At 40.7% G+C, this 12268-nt stretch overlaps 1 protein-coding gene across 1 annotated transcript; it reads right to left on the bottom strand.

Moving 5' to 3' along the window:
* LOC122320857 lies at positions 1-6406 on the bottom strand. Its single transcript, XM_043209390.1, has 2 exons — positions 5948-6406; positions 1-1143 (listed from the first exon to the last, which is right to left on the bottom strand). The coding sequence occupies exon 2, from the start codon at positions 1110-1112 to the stop codon at positions 333-335; it is 780 nt and encodes a 259-aa protein (XP_043065325.1). The 5' UTR covers positions 1113-1143; positions 5948-6406; the 3' UTR covers positions 1-332.
* Positions 6407-12268: the final 5862 nt, after the last annotated feature.

The following is a 12268-nucleotide window of genomic DNA, read 5'->3' as shown; positions in this document are numbered from 1 at the left end:
TTTAAATAATTAAACAAATGAGACTGGCGACTAGCTGCTGGGGAATTTTTAAGAAGGCGAAAAACAAGACGAGAACGAATTTGGTTCCAATACGTTTATTGCTGCTGCCAGCTGCTTCGAGGTTCGATCGGTTTATAATCTCCCGAGAGCAGCATATCATTTCGCATAGCCACGAACAGAAAAGCTTATCAGCTAGATCGGCTATGCTCAAGCTTGAGTGCAACTGATAAGCTTTTGTACATTGGTTTAAGGTGATTTGTTTACATTCTGGCTGCATATATTCAATTCATTCTTTCTTTCAACTATCCTTAAAACTAACAATAAAACTAAATCTACTGCTCCAACATTCCGGCCCCGTTGAAGGCCTCCGGCGCTTTAACCTCCTCGTTAGGAGCGTTGCTTACTGGCAGCAATGCCAGCTTGTGGATGGCGCGCTTGATGACGCCTCCTGACGTCCGTACCTCCGCCACACGCACTCTTCCGTCCTCACCGCCTGTTGTTGCCACCACGCGGCCTGTGAGCCATCTTTGCGGGGGCATGTTGTCCTCGTGCACGAGCACCAGGCACCCGACCTCCAGATCGCGGCCCTCGACGCACCACTTGTTGCGATGCTGCAGGCTGGCGATGTAGTCCCTGGACCAGCTGGCCCAAAACTGCTGCTTGAGATCGGACAGCATTCGCCACCGCCTCAAATATCCGCAACTGGCCTTGCTGGAGATTCCGTCTGTGCCGGACTCTTGCGGCAGCGTGATCAGAGGCTGTCCGATAAGCAGATGTCCTGGAGTCAGGGCCTCTCCATCGTTGGGATCGTTGCCTGGCGACGCGATTGGTCGAGAATTGAGCAGCGCCTCTACCTCGACCAGATGGGTGCTGAGCTCGTCCGCTGTCAGCTTGGCGTTGCCGACTCCTCGCAGCAGCCGGTGTTTGGCGGCCTTGACTGCTGCCTCCCACAGTCCTCCGAAGTGTGGTGACCTCGGCGGTATGAAACACCACTCGACGCCTCTCTGAGCCGCGTATCCTCTCAACTGTTCCTGACTGCGGTGGAACGCTGCGCTCAGATCCTTGAGCACGTTGCTCGCTCCCACGAAGTTCGTGGCGTTGTCGCTGTACATCTTCTGAGGCAGCCCTCTCCTCCCGACGAACCTTTTAAAAACGGATAAGAAGCTGTCAGTTGATAAATCTACAACGAGCTCAAGGTGAACAGCCTTTGACGAAAAACACACGAAAACGGCAACATAAGTCTTGATAGGAGGTTTACCGCGGATCTTTAGTGACACATAAAATGGTCCGCAAAAGTCTACCCCGCAAACCAAAAAGGGGCGTGCTATCTTGACCCTATCGGCTGGCAAATTGCCCATTATCTGACCCATTAGCACTGGTTTGTATTTGAAACAGTGGACACAGCTACGGACAACTTTTGTGCACGCTTCTCGCGCATTGATAAGCCATATCTGCTGCCTCGAAAGTGATACCATCACTTTGACACCAGCATGGTAATGAGTACGATGCAGGTCTCGAAGAAACAGCGAAACAAATTCTGATTTTGAGGACAGTAACAGTGGAAATTTGGCATCATACGGTATTGGTGCATTTAACAACCTTCCCCCAACTCGGATTAATTGAAGTGTTACGCCTTCTAGTTCGCTTGTGTGTAAGAACGGATTTAGACGTTGGAGATGTGGGCTTAAAGTTTCAGATTTCTCTAACTTGACATATTCTAAACCAAAATCAGCTCTTTGATATATTTGGACCATTCTTAGAAACGATAACTTCAGTTCGTTGGCCGAAATAACAATATCGCGATTATTTTTCTTCCCTTGAATAAATCGATTCACATATGCCATAATCCGCAGGAGTTTATTGAATGACGAACATCTTCCAACAAGCTCAATGAAGACATTCGGTTGATTTGTTGTGACGGAACATACTGTCACGCTTTTCTTGTTCTCGGACAACTGTAACTCCGGTGAAACTTCAGTTTGATGAGAACGAGGCCACTCGTTAGGATGTCGGAGTAAAAATTCTGGTCCATTTTCCCATAGCGTACATTTTAAACCCTCTATATCTGTCCCTCGTGATACTAAATCGGCTGGATTATCTTCCGTGGGCACATGACGCCAGACAACATTCTCTGAGAGCTCTTGAATTTCAGAAACTCTATTCGCGACAAATGTACCTAGAGTGGACGGATCCCTCTTTAGCCAGTATAAAGTCACTTGGGAATCCGACCAGAAGTTGATGCTTTCAAACTCTAATTTGTTAAGCAAGGGAAATACTTGAGCCCATAATTTGGCAAGCAGATGCGCTGCACACAGCTCGAGCCTTGGAATCGATTTGGTTTTGAGGGGAGACACTCTCGACTTGGCGGTCAGCAGTCTCGACAAACTTTTTGTCCCAGCCACGGTACGAATATAAATGCAACAGCCATAGGCGTGGCTTGATGCATCAGCAAATCCGTGGATTTGAACACTGTCATAGGAAGACAAACAAATGTATCGAGGAATGGATATCCGGTCAATTTCTAATAAATTTTGTTTGAATTCATTCCAACTGGTATGTAAATTCATAGGAACCGATTCGTCCCAATCCAGTTTTTGTCGCCACAGTTCCTGAAGCAAGATTTTAGCTCTCGTGATCAGCGGGCACAACAATCCCAAGGGATCAAACAAACGGGCTGTGACGGATAAAATGTTGCGTTTAGTTGGTGGTAGGGACTGAAACGAATCCTCCAAACTATAATGAAAGGCATCACTCTGAGGGTTCCATCTCATCCCAAGCGTTTTCACAGACTCGGAAGTGTTGAACATAAGCGATTTTTCCGATCCCTGGTTAGTCATCAAACTTGGGTGATTTGTTGCCCATTTGGCCAGCTGGAAGCCACCTAACTCTAACACCTTGATCACTTCTTTGCGAATGACTTCCAACTCTTCTAAACTGTTTGCTCCTGTGAGCATATCGTCTACATAGAAGTCGCTTGAAATTACCTCTGCTGCGACAGGATGTGACTCAGAGTAAATTTTTGCCAATTCAAAGAGGCAACGAATGGCCAAAAACGGAGCAGAGGCTGTTCCATAAGTGACAGTGTTGAGGCGATAAGTTTGTAGAGCTTGCGTCGACTTTTCCCTCCACACGATAAGTTGGAAACTTCTGTCTTCATTGGCAATGTTAACTTGCCTATACATCTTCGAGATGTCAGCAGTCAAGGCATACTTGTGTAATCGAAATCTTGCCAAAATAGCGTAAAGCTCCCTCTGAATCGTTGCACCCACCATTAAAGTCTCATTTAATGAGATCGAGGTTGACGTTTTACTTGAAGCGTCAAAAACAACTCGCAACTTTGTGGTGCTACTATCAGGTCTCAGGACACATTGATGTGGAATGTAATAGTGTTGTCCTGGAGGAGGTGTTGGAAGCAGCGACATATGCCCAAGGTTAAGATACTCTTTCATAAACTCTTGATACATGTCATGTAACTCGCAATTATTTGCAAGCTTGCGCTCCAACGCAAGAAATCTGCGCCTTGCCGTTTCGAAGGATAAGCCTAAAACACTTGGATTTGTCTTAAATGGCAACTTTACCTCGAAACGACCTGACGAAAGCCTGTGTACTGTTTTCTCAAAGTGCTGCTCGCAAGCTACTTGTTCAGCTGTATACACAGCCTTCGATCTCTCCGGGACGTGTTCCAATTCCCAAAAACGTTCTACAAGAGAGTCGAGAGAACTTATATTTTCACTACCAGTGACGCTGCATACTTGAGCATTATTCGATACGCGTTGAGTGTACTTTCCCGAAACAATCCATCCTAAGAGAGTTTTCTGGATTGAGGGATATTCTGAACCCAATTTTATTTGGCCTACGCTGAGAAGTTCGAAAAAGGATTCTGCCCCAATTAGTAAGTCTACTTTTGCGGGCTTGTGAAAACGAGGGTCCGCTAATTCAATATTTGCTGGAATTTTCCACTGTGCACAATTGACTTCGTTATCTGGTTGATATGATGAAATGGAGCTTAATACCCAAAAATCAGTAGCGAAACTATGAGCATTGACGCGAGAATGAATCGACGTGTGGACTTTGTGCCGTACTACCGAGTCGTTCTTCCCTACAGTGGTGACATTCAAATAGGATTCTTTCCTGCGTAACCGCAAACGCTGTGCTAAGTCCTCGGCCATAAAGTTTATTTGAGACCCTGAGTCTAACAGAGCTCGTGCTAATTGAAACTGTCCAAATCTATCCCGCACCTTAACGACAGCCGTAGCAAGAATAACTTGGTCACTACTTGCAACATGACAAGAATGGGCTTGATTGGGATGATCAAATGCTACTGAAGATGCTTGGGCTTGCACTTGAGGAAGTGATCCCGAAGAAGTTGGTTGCTGCTCTACTCCGTATCTGTGAAGAAGTGTGTTATGAGGTTTGGAGCAAACGCGACACTTTACTGCTTTGCACTTCTTGACTGGATGACCTGGATTCAGACAATTAATACACAACCGATTGTGTTTTGTAAAATCGAACCGTTGGATCACTGACAAAGCCATGAAAGGTTGACAACTGCCTAAACTATGGTTTGTCGCTGAGCAATATCGACATTTTGATTCAGGTCTGCGATCTGTTTGTGTGCATGAGAAGGACGATTTGGAATATCCTCTATTGGAACCTTGGTTAGGCTTCCCTTTACTTTTGGTTGACTCTTCAGCAGCCAAATGTTGGTATCGCCGATTCAACAGAGTCGCACAATCAGACCACGTCGGCAACGTATTATAATCTAGCTGTTCCTCAAATCTGGATTTTGTTGTGTGATCTACTTTGGACATTGCTATGTGAATAAAAATTGCGTTGTTTATTTCTTTTTCACTACCCAGAGACTGTAACGATGCATAGAGGGCCGATATTTCATCTATAAGAGACCTCAAGCCTGATGCAGAGGGTTTTGATACTTGCGGGAGGTCAAACAGCTGAGAAATCGTGTCAAAAAAGATCAAACATTTATTGTCGTACACGTTTTTTAGACTAGCCAATGCCTTCTCATAATTTAGATCCGAAATTTGAAAAGCTTTCACAGTACCTAATGCATCATCTGTTAAACATGTTAGCAGATGGTTAAATTTCTCTATGTTTGTTAGAGATGGGTCGTTGTGAACTAAACTCTCAAAAAGACTTATAAAATTTTTGTAGTCGGAATGTTTTCCACTAAATTTCGGTAGATTCATTTTTGGTAACTGAGACGAATGACGATAACCACCTATATCACTTTGACTAAGTCTCTGAGGCTCGAATTCTCTCATTGCGGACCGATATAACGCTTTCGTAATTATGCACATCTCCTCAACAGACGCTCTTAAATCATTCACTGGATTTAGCACATCGATATCTCCTTGGATATCCATCAATTTCTCGCAATATGTTTCGAGAAGTTGCATTCGGTATTCCATTTGAAACCTATCGAATGAAATGGTTTTTTCCTCGAATGACGTTCTCATACGTTGAATATCACTCATCACCCTGCCGTGTTTTTGTAGGAACTGTTGGCTGTATACAGTTTGAAAGCCACTGCCGCTGAAACTGGCGCTAAAAATTAACTGATGCGTTGTTTTACATACATATGTACAGCATAGAAGCCACTGACACTTATATATAGCAGACAAATAACTGCTCTGCAACTGCACAAAAGGGAATCGAAAATTGGCGGCGAAACGCTGGTATGTTTGTACATATGTATGTAGATATAGCTGCACTTTTGCGGTTGCACCGTATGTATATAACGCACATAGAATTTTCAAATTTTCGTAGAATTTAAAACACCATAAGTTTTGTCAAAGGCAGTTCACTTTTTTATTAATCATTTGGAAGTTTGGGTATATTTGGGGGTTTAATAATATTTCCAATATAAGTACATAGGTGCCAAGAATTAATACCATGCTCACAAATTTTAATTTTTGGCACTGAATACCTGGTTGTTGTTAGGCATAATTTTCCAAGCACTTTCCTTTCAAGTCCAAACTGCGATCGCCAACAATTAAACCGAATTCCACCAGCTAGAATTTCCGCCAACAATTTACAAAAAACTAAACAAGTGCCGAGACGACGAGAGTGCACTGTTTTTTGTTTAATTTTTCCGACGCGAAAATTAATGCAAAACTAGCCGTTGTCCCTGCTCGGGCGCCAATGTGAATCCGGGAGAGTTTTCCCGGAAAAAATTACGTTTAAATAATTAAACAAATGAGACTGGCGACTAGCTGCTGGGGAATTTTTAAGAAGGCGAAAAACAAGACGAGAACGAATTTGGTTCCAATACGTTTATTGCTGCTGCCAGCTGCTTCGAGGTTCGATCGGTTTATAATCTCCCGAGAGCAGCATATCATTTCGCATAGCCACGAACAGAAAAGCTTATCAGCTAGATCGGCTATGCTCAAGCTTGAGTGCAACTGATAAGCTTTTTGTACATTGGTTTAAGGTGATTTGTTTACATTCTGGCTGCATATATTCAATTCATTCTTTCTTTCAACTATCCTTAAAACTAACAATAAAACTAAATCTACTGCTCCAACAGCGCGCTTGGAAAAGTGGAAAATCTTGAACCATTTCGCAAGAAGAACCGAAAACTTTTATTTCTGTATGGTTCACGTTTGTGTGTGGGCGTAGACCGAAATGAACTCGGGGAAAATGTGGGCTTGGTTCACATGCAGAATGAAGTGTGAAAAACTAAGAGGCCGGAGAAGTGTTCTTCACTGACGTATGGATAAAATGGGATTTTAATTAATAAATTCGAAAACCTGGGGGTTCAGTTTATGATAAAATTAAATTAGAGGTATTCTTTTATCTGATTTTATATATTTTATGGTCGGAAAAAATAGATATCTGATATCATTTCGTTTTTTAAGGAAGCAGTAAAATAAATTCTTTTATTTCTTATATGCATTTGAAATGCTGAACCCTCGCAAACAACTTTTTCTACCCATTTGGCAATCAATATGAGTCCGAAATTTATTGCCTTGCATATTTGGCCAACATACTTAATCGCCGCTTAAGTGTAATTGAGCCGAACAAACATGGAACACAACGAGACTCCCAAAACAACTAATCAATTATGATCAGGCCAAAGGCCCAAGTTGGAACATAACCGCTGCCACGCCCCTTTGACGCCCCGTGCGCCGCTTAAGTGAAGAAGAAGAGAGCGTTGCATCGATTCCCAAGTGGAACATTATCGAAACGATATATGAGCCAAACGAGCCGCACAATTTCCGGGGCTAATAATAAATATCAATAAGCCAAAAATTTATTACCAACTAACCGCAGAATTTGCAAAGGCTTCTGTGCATCTTCTGCCAACGAACTTCATCATTTCTTCCGCCTCTTTCTCTTGGCACTTGCCCTCTCTTTCGGCTGCTATCTTGCCTCTCTGTTTCTCCTGCCAAAGTTCCCTCTTTATCGCCTGCGGTGCCAACAAATCCCTTTGATTAATTCTAATAGCCTCAGATGTTCAGGCTCGACATCATTTCTTTCGTTTAATACTCAATTTGGTGTTGTCCTCTCCATCGTCACCCCTCTCGTTTGCTCCCTTGCCGTCTCTTTCCCGCCTATGTACCCCTATCTCCCTCACTCCTTTACAAGGCGTCAAGTTGTTTGCGTTTCTGTTCTGTGACTAATATGCAAACAAGCGAGCAAAACAGCAACAGCGGCACAAACTTGGCCAATAACTTAACTTGGCTCAAATGCTGCCTCCTGCCACATGCCACTCCCCCGCCCCCATTCGCACACACACACAGACACACTCTAACATGTCATAAGCAGTCTGGGCCAACATTTACGCACCCTCCGAAAAACAGAAAAAATAACTTAGAGCACTGAAACTTTGGATACACTTTGTTATTGGAAAACTATACATAGTTTGTTCAAAAGCGTTATTTTAAAACAAATTAAAAAAAGTGCAAAGATGTCAAAATTAATTTAACAAAAGCCTGATAATGTTTGTATATTTTAGTATCAAATAAAAAATTTGAAATATATGTTTAAAAAGATGTCAGTGAAATCGATATCTAATACTAATAAAAATAAAAAATAGCATCATATATGAACAAAAAATTAAGTTTCAGAATGCATTTAAAAATACCTTTTTAATATGATGTTACTAAGAATAAAATTTTTTTTTTTTTTTTAAGAAGCAATCAATCAATATAAATAAAAAATAGCATCATATATAAACAAAAAATTAAGTTTCAAAATACATTTAAAAATACCTTTTTAATATGATGTTACTAAGAATAATAATTTTTTTTTTTATGTTTTTTTTAAGATGATATCAACTAATATTGTATATATGTACGTTTATTTTTTATCGAAATACCCCCTGCGAGGGCATTAAAAGTGAGAGAAGTTCGGAGAACAAGTCCAAGAGCGTCGGGACCATAAAGATAAGATTAGCACACGATTCGCAACGTTCGCAGCTGTTGTTAGCATCTCGAGAAGTTCGAGTTCGATTGCTTTGTTTTGGGATTGCATTCAGCAGGAGAAATGTTAGCACACCGCAAATCAATGAAAGTTGTTTACGGAGCAGCACGAAAAATTCTGTACAGCTGTGTAACAATTTCTGTTTCTATAAACGTTATTGGTGAACTTCCATTTTTCCTTGACTGTACTTTATTGCTCATTTTAATGAAATTCGTTCTGTTGGATTTTATCTGCGACTCGTTTCGGTTTTCTCCTTTTTTCGCTGCGTTGAGTCAGGTTCATACTCTGAAATTTACCTCATTCTTTATTTTCGTTCGTGCCCCACATGCGTAACCCATCATAATGCCGCATATCAAGATACATTTGTATCTCGTGGAGCTCTGGTGCCTGTGTAAATATTTTTTACGAGCCCTTTTCCTTTTTCGCCTGTGTATCAATGGCTTTCGAGGAGTTGCCAGGATAATCGCGGGCTTTTATGAAGCCTTCTTCCTTTTTGCGTGCGGGTGCTTCGAATGTGCCTTTTGATGTGTGAAGCGTGCTTGGGCACTGGGGTCGATGGTATTTATGGGCCTAAGGTCAATGCTGAATAACCCGGCACGATCTGAAGACCCACACACACACTCTCCGAATATTTGGGACTATAAGCCAAGGTCGAGTATGAATGCGTAAGAAAACAAAGGATAGAGATTTAAGATTTTTCGAATAAATGGTAAAATGGTAATTGGGGAACATATCTGGAATCTTGATTTTCTTTTGGTAAAGTATATTTCTTAGTTGAACTGCTTTAAATCCGGATTATGTCCAAGTATTTAAATTATATTTTAAGAAACGTATTACCTAACAAATCAAAATATATACAATTTAGAACAGGAAAATAGTAAATAAAAAAACTATTCTTATTGCAAATTAATTTAGTGTTGATGCTTACGTGACTTGCTGCTTCAACGGCTTTATCATAATCAACAAATTTATTGGAGTTTGCTTAAATTACCGAAAAAATGAGTTTCGCCTATCAATAATGACCACAACAGCAATTAACCGCCATTAAAAATGCGGTCTGAAAAAATACTTAGTTGCAATTTACGCATAGACGCTTTTTCCACGCAATTAAAATCGGGCTCATAAATGCAAATTTGAAAATTGCATTAATGCTTAATTCTTTGCAAATGTTTGCAAATTCGCGATAGCAAAGGCGAAACAAAAAGTAATAAAAACAGAGCAGTTAAAAAAATGTGCACATAAATAAGCCGAAAACCTGCAGTGGCACATGTGTTTACATTTTGAATGGGATCGGAAATCTGTCCGAAAAAATAATTTGGTAATGCGGGAGATATTGATTTATGTACATCCACACTTGAAACAGGGGAAAAACTGCATTGTAGTTACAATTAAATTCAATAAAACGCAAAAGTACATGTAAAAACGAAACAGGATGGACTAAATTTTTCATTTTTTCAGTATTTAGTAATTTTTATGACTTTCTAGATTTTTGTTCACAGAGCTGTTTAACCGGAATTGATTATGATCATTATTATTAAGTGCAGTATTTCCTATTACTGCAACAACAATTTTTAAAACACTTTAGATTAGATTAAACATTGTATCTGTACAGATTATATATACTTAAATAGTATAATTTAATTAAATTCAATAAATGTCTGGTTTTTATTGACCATCTGCAATTTAAACCTTTAAATTATGTTCTGCTGTAATTTATCTATGCAATCCATTTATTTTGCACATATTGCCTCAGCAATTTCCCTTTCCTATTCGTCATATAGTCATTATGTCGGATCATATCGCGTTGGCAGTTTTAACCAGGAAATTAAATGCAATTTGGCGAGGACTTAAACGTTGGACGGCTCTTTATGTTAACTTCACCGGCCTGTGTATCTGTGTGTGCGTGCGGGAGTATCTGTGTGTGGATGAGTGAGAGAGTTTCAGTTAAAGCGGTGCGGAATTTTCCGTTTGTTGGAATATCCTGGTGGGAAAATGGAGGGATGTCACCCACTTGAAATTTTCTGTGTGTGTGTGAGGTGGGAATTAATTATGCAGGCATATCATGGCTACTCCTTTCTCTGTCCCTCTTTCCCTCCCTGCCTTCCTCATTTCCTCCTTTTCCGCACACATACAAGCTGCCTGACGTACACACACATACATACCCGTACCCACACTTAAACAGTTGTGTCCTTTCCGTGTGCGGTTTTAATTTGTGAGCCCGTGCCCGTGCATTTTGCCTGATCCTTTTCCTTTCCGCTGTTTGCCATTGCAATTTCCCCATGCCACGCCCACTCGCGCCCATCGCTTGTTGCTGGCTGGGAATTTTAGTTGCTTTTTTGCTTCAGCAGTATTTGCATTTCCATGTGATTTCACTTGGCTAGCAGAAATCGATGAATGGAGCGTTTGGAAAGGAGACTTCTGGAAAAAAGAGCTTTAAGGCTCCAAAATATTTGACAGACCAGTGGCGGATACAGGGGGCATAGGGCGATCGCCCCCTCAGCTTCTGAAAAAGGTGCTTCACTGGCGTGAACTTCGGAAACCTGCGTGTTACAGCGTGTCGCCAGTCCTTCCTTGCCCTACTTCTTCCCTTGTCTATCGCTCCTCCTAAGACTAACTAGCTTAGCATTGCTACATACGCATTCCGAAATCAGTATTCACATCGAGAGAGTTATAGAAAAGTTTTTAAAAAGAGGGAAAAGAATAATGGAATTCGCCATTTAGATTAAAATTAATTAATTTATTTGTACAGAGTGTTTTGAATAAAACTGCGTATAATTTTTGATTATTTGCCACCTGCTACTTGCATTGTTTAAAAAAATTTTGATCGCCCCCCAGGCAGATACCTGTATCCGCCCCTGTGACAGACAGCATTCATTGCAGTTTTAAGTCACTTAATTCATAGTGATATCACATTTTGAAAGCAAAAAAAATTATGGATTATTGAATTGTATTAAATTTCCTCATTTAATTTATTATAATAAAACAATTGAGCTATTTGTTAATTTTAAGTGTGTCAGTTATTTTTATTTTTGATCTGTTTCCATTTTATATCCATTTCTTACAACAAAAACTGGCTAGAAATCGCTAAGTCGACAGATCTTTGACGTTTCAACTAAGTGAGCTTATCTCCACTGCGGTTCCCTCGGCCACCGCTAGGTGGCGCTATCATGCTCATTGGACCTTCTGGGTGCACTCCACTTATAAATTCTATAAATTTTAGATCATAATGTGACCAGCACCCATCCCGCTGTGTGTCTGTGTGTGCGAAAATTACATCTGGGTGGCGGTGCAGGTGGGTGGCAAATGGGTGGCAAGTGGGTCAAAAGCCGAGCAACTATTTGTTATGCAGTTTCATTAGTACAAACTTTTCAGCTTAGACGCTGTCATTAGCACAAAATTGGCTCCCAAAATGAGTCCACAGGTTGTAATCGACAGGTTTTTAATGAGCAATTAGAAGGCTAGGTCAACAGAGATTTCCACGAGGAAACCATTTTAAACTAAGAGATAAGAAAGTATCATAAAAGTATTTGTTTGCAGATAATTTACATATTTGAATTAAAATTATAGTAATTGTATTTGTTTACTTTTCAGTACTTTATATATTTGTCTATGCTCATAAATAAATATTTTTAGACAACTCTTGCTTTTTATTGCCTTTAAAAGATATTACCATCAACTCATTAGCTGCAGTTTTTGCTTTCCCCGTTTGACTTTCCCTGTCTGGAAATCATTACACCAACTCCTTTAGCGCCAGTCTGCTAATTAACACTCATTCCATAACCCTCCTCCGATAGTAAAAATCATTAATTTTCCATTGTTGGAC

This window comes from Drosophila ficusphila, unplaced genomic scaffold (assembly GCF_018152265.1).
Source record: "Drosophila ficusphila isolate 14025-0441.05 unplaced genomic scaffold, ASM1815226v1 contig_855, whole genome shotgun sequence".
Classification (NCBI taxonomy): Eukaryota; Metazoa; Arthropoda; class Insecta; order Diptera; family Drosophilidae; genus Drosophila; species Drosophila ficusphila.
The sequence above is the reverse complement of the archived record's forward strand: the minus strand, read 5'-3'. Positions and strand labels throughout refer to the sequence as shown.

Bases quoted from the DNA above. Each gene is read 5' to 3' on its own strand.
- LOC122320857 (XM_043209390.1), bottom strand. From the start codon at position 1,112: ATGTACAGCGACAACGCCACGAACTTCGTGGGAGCGAGCAACGTGCTC.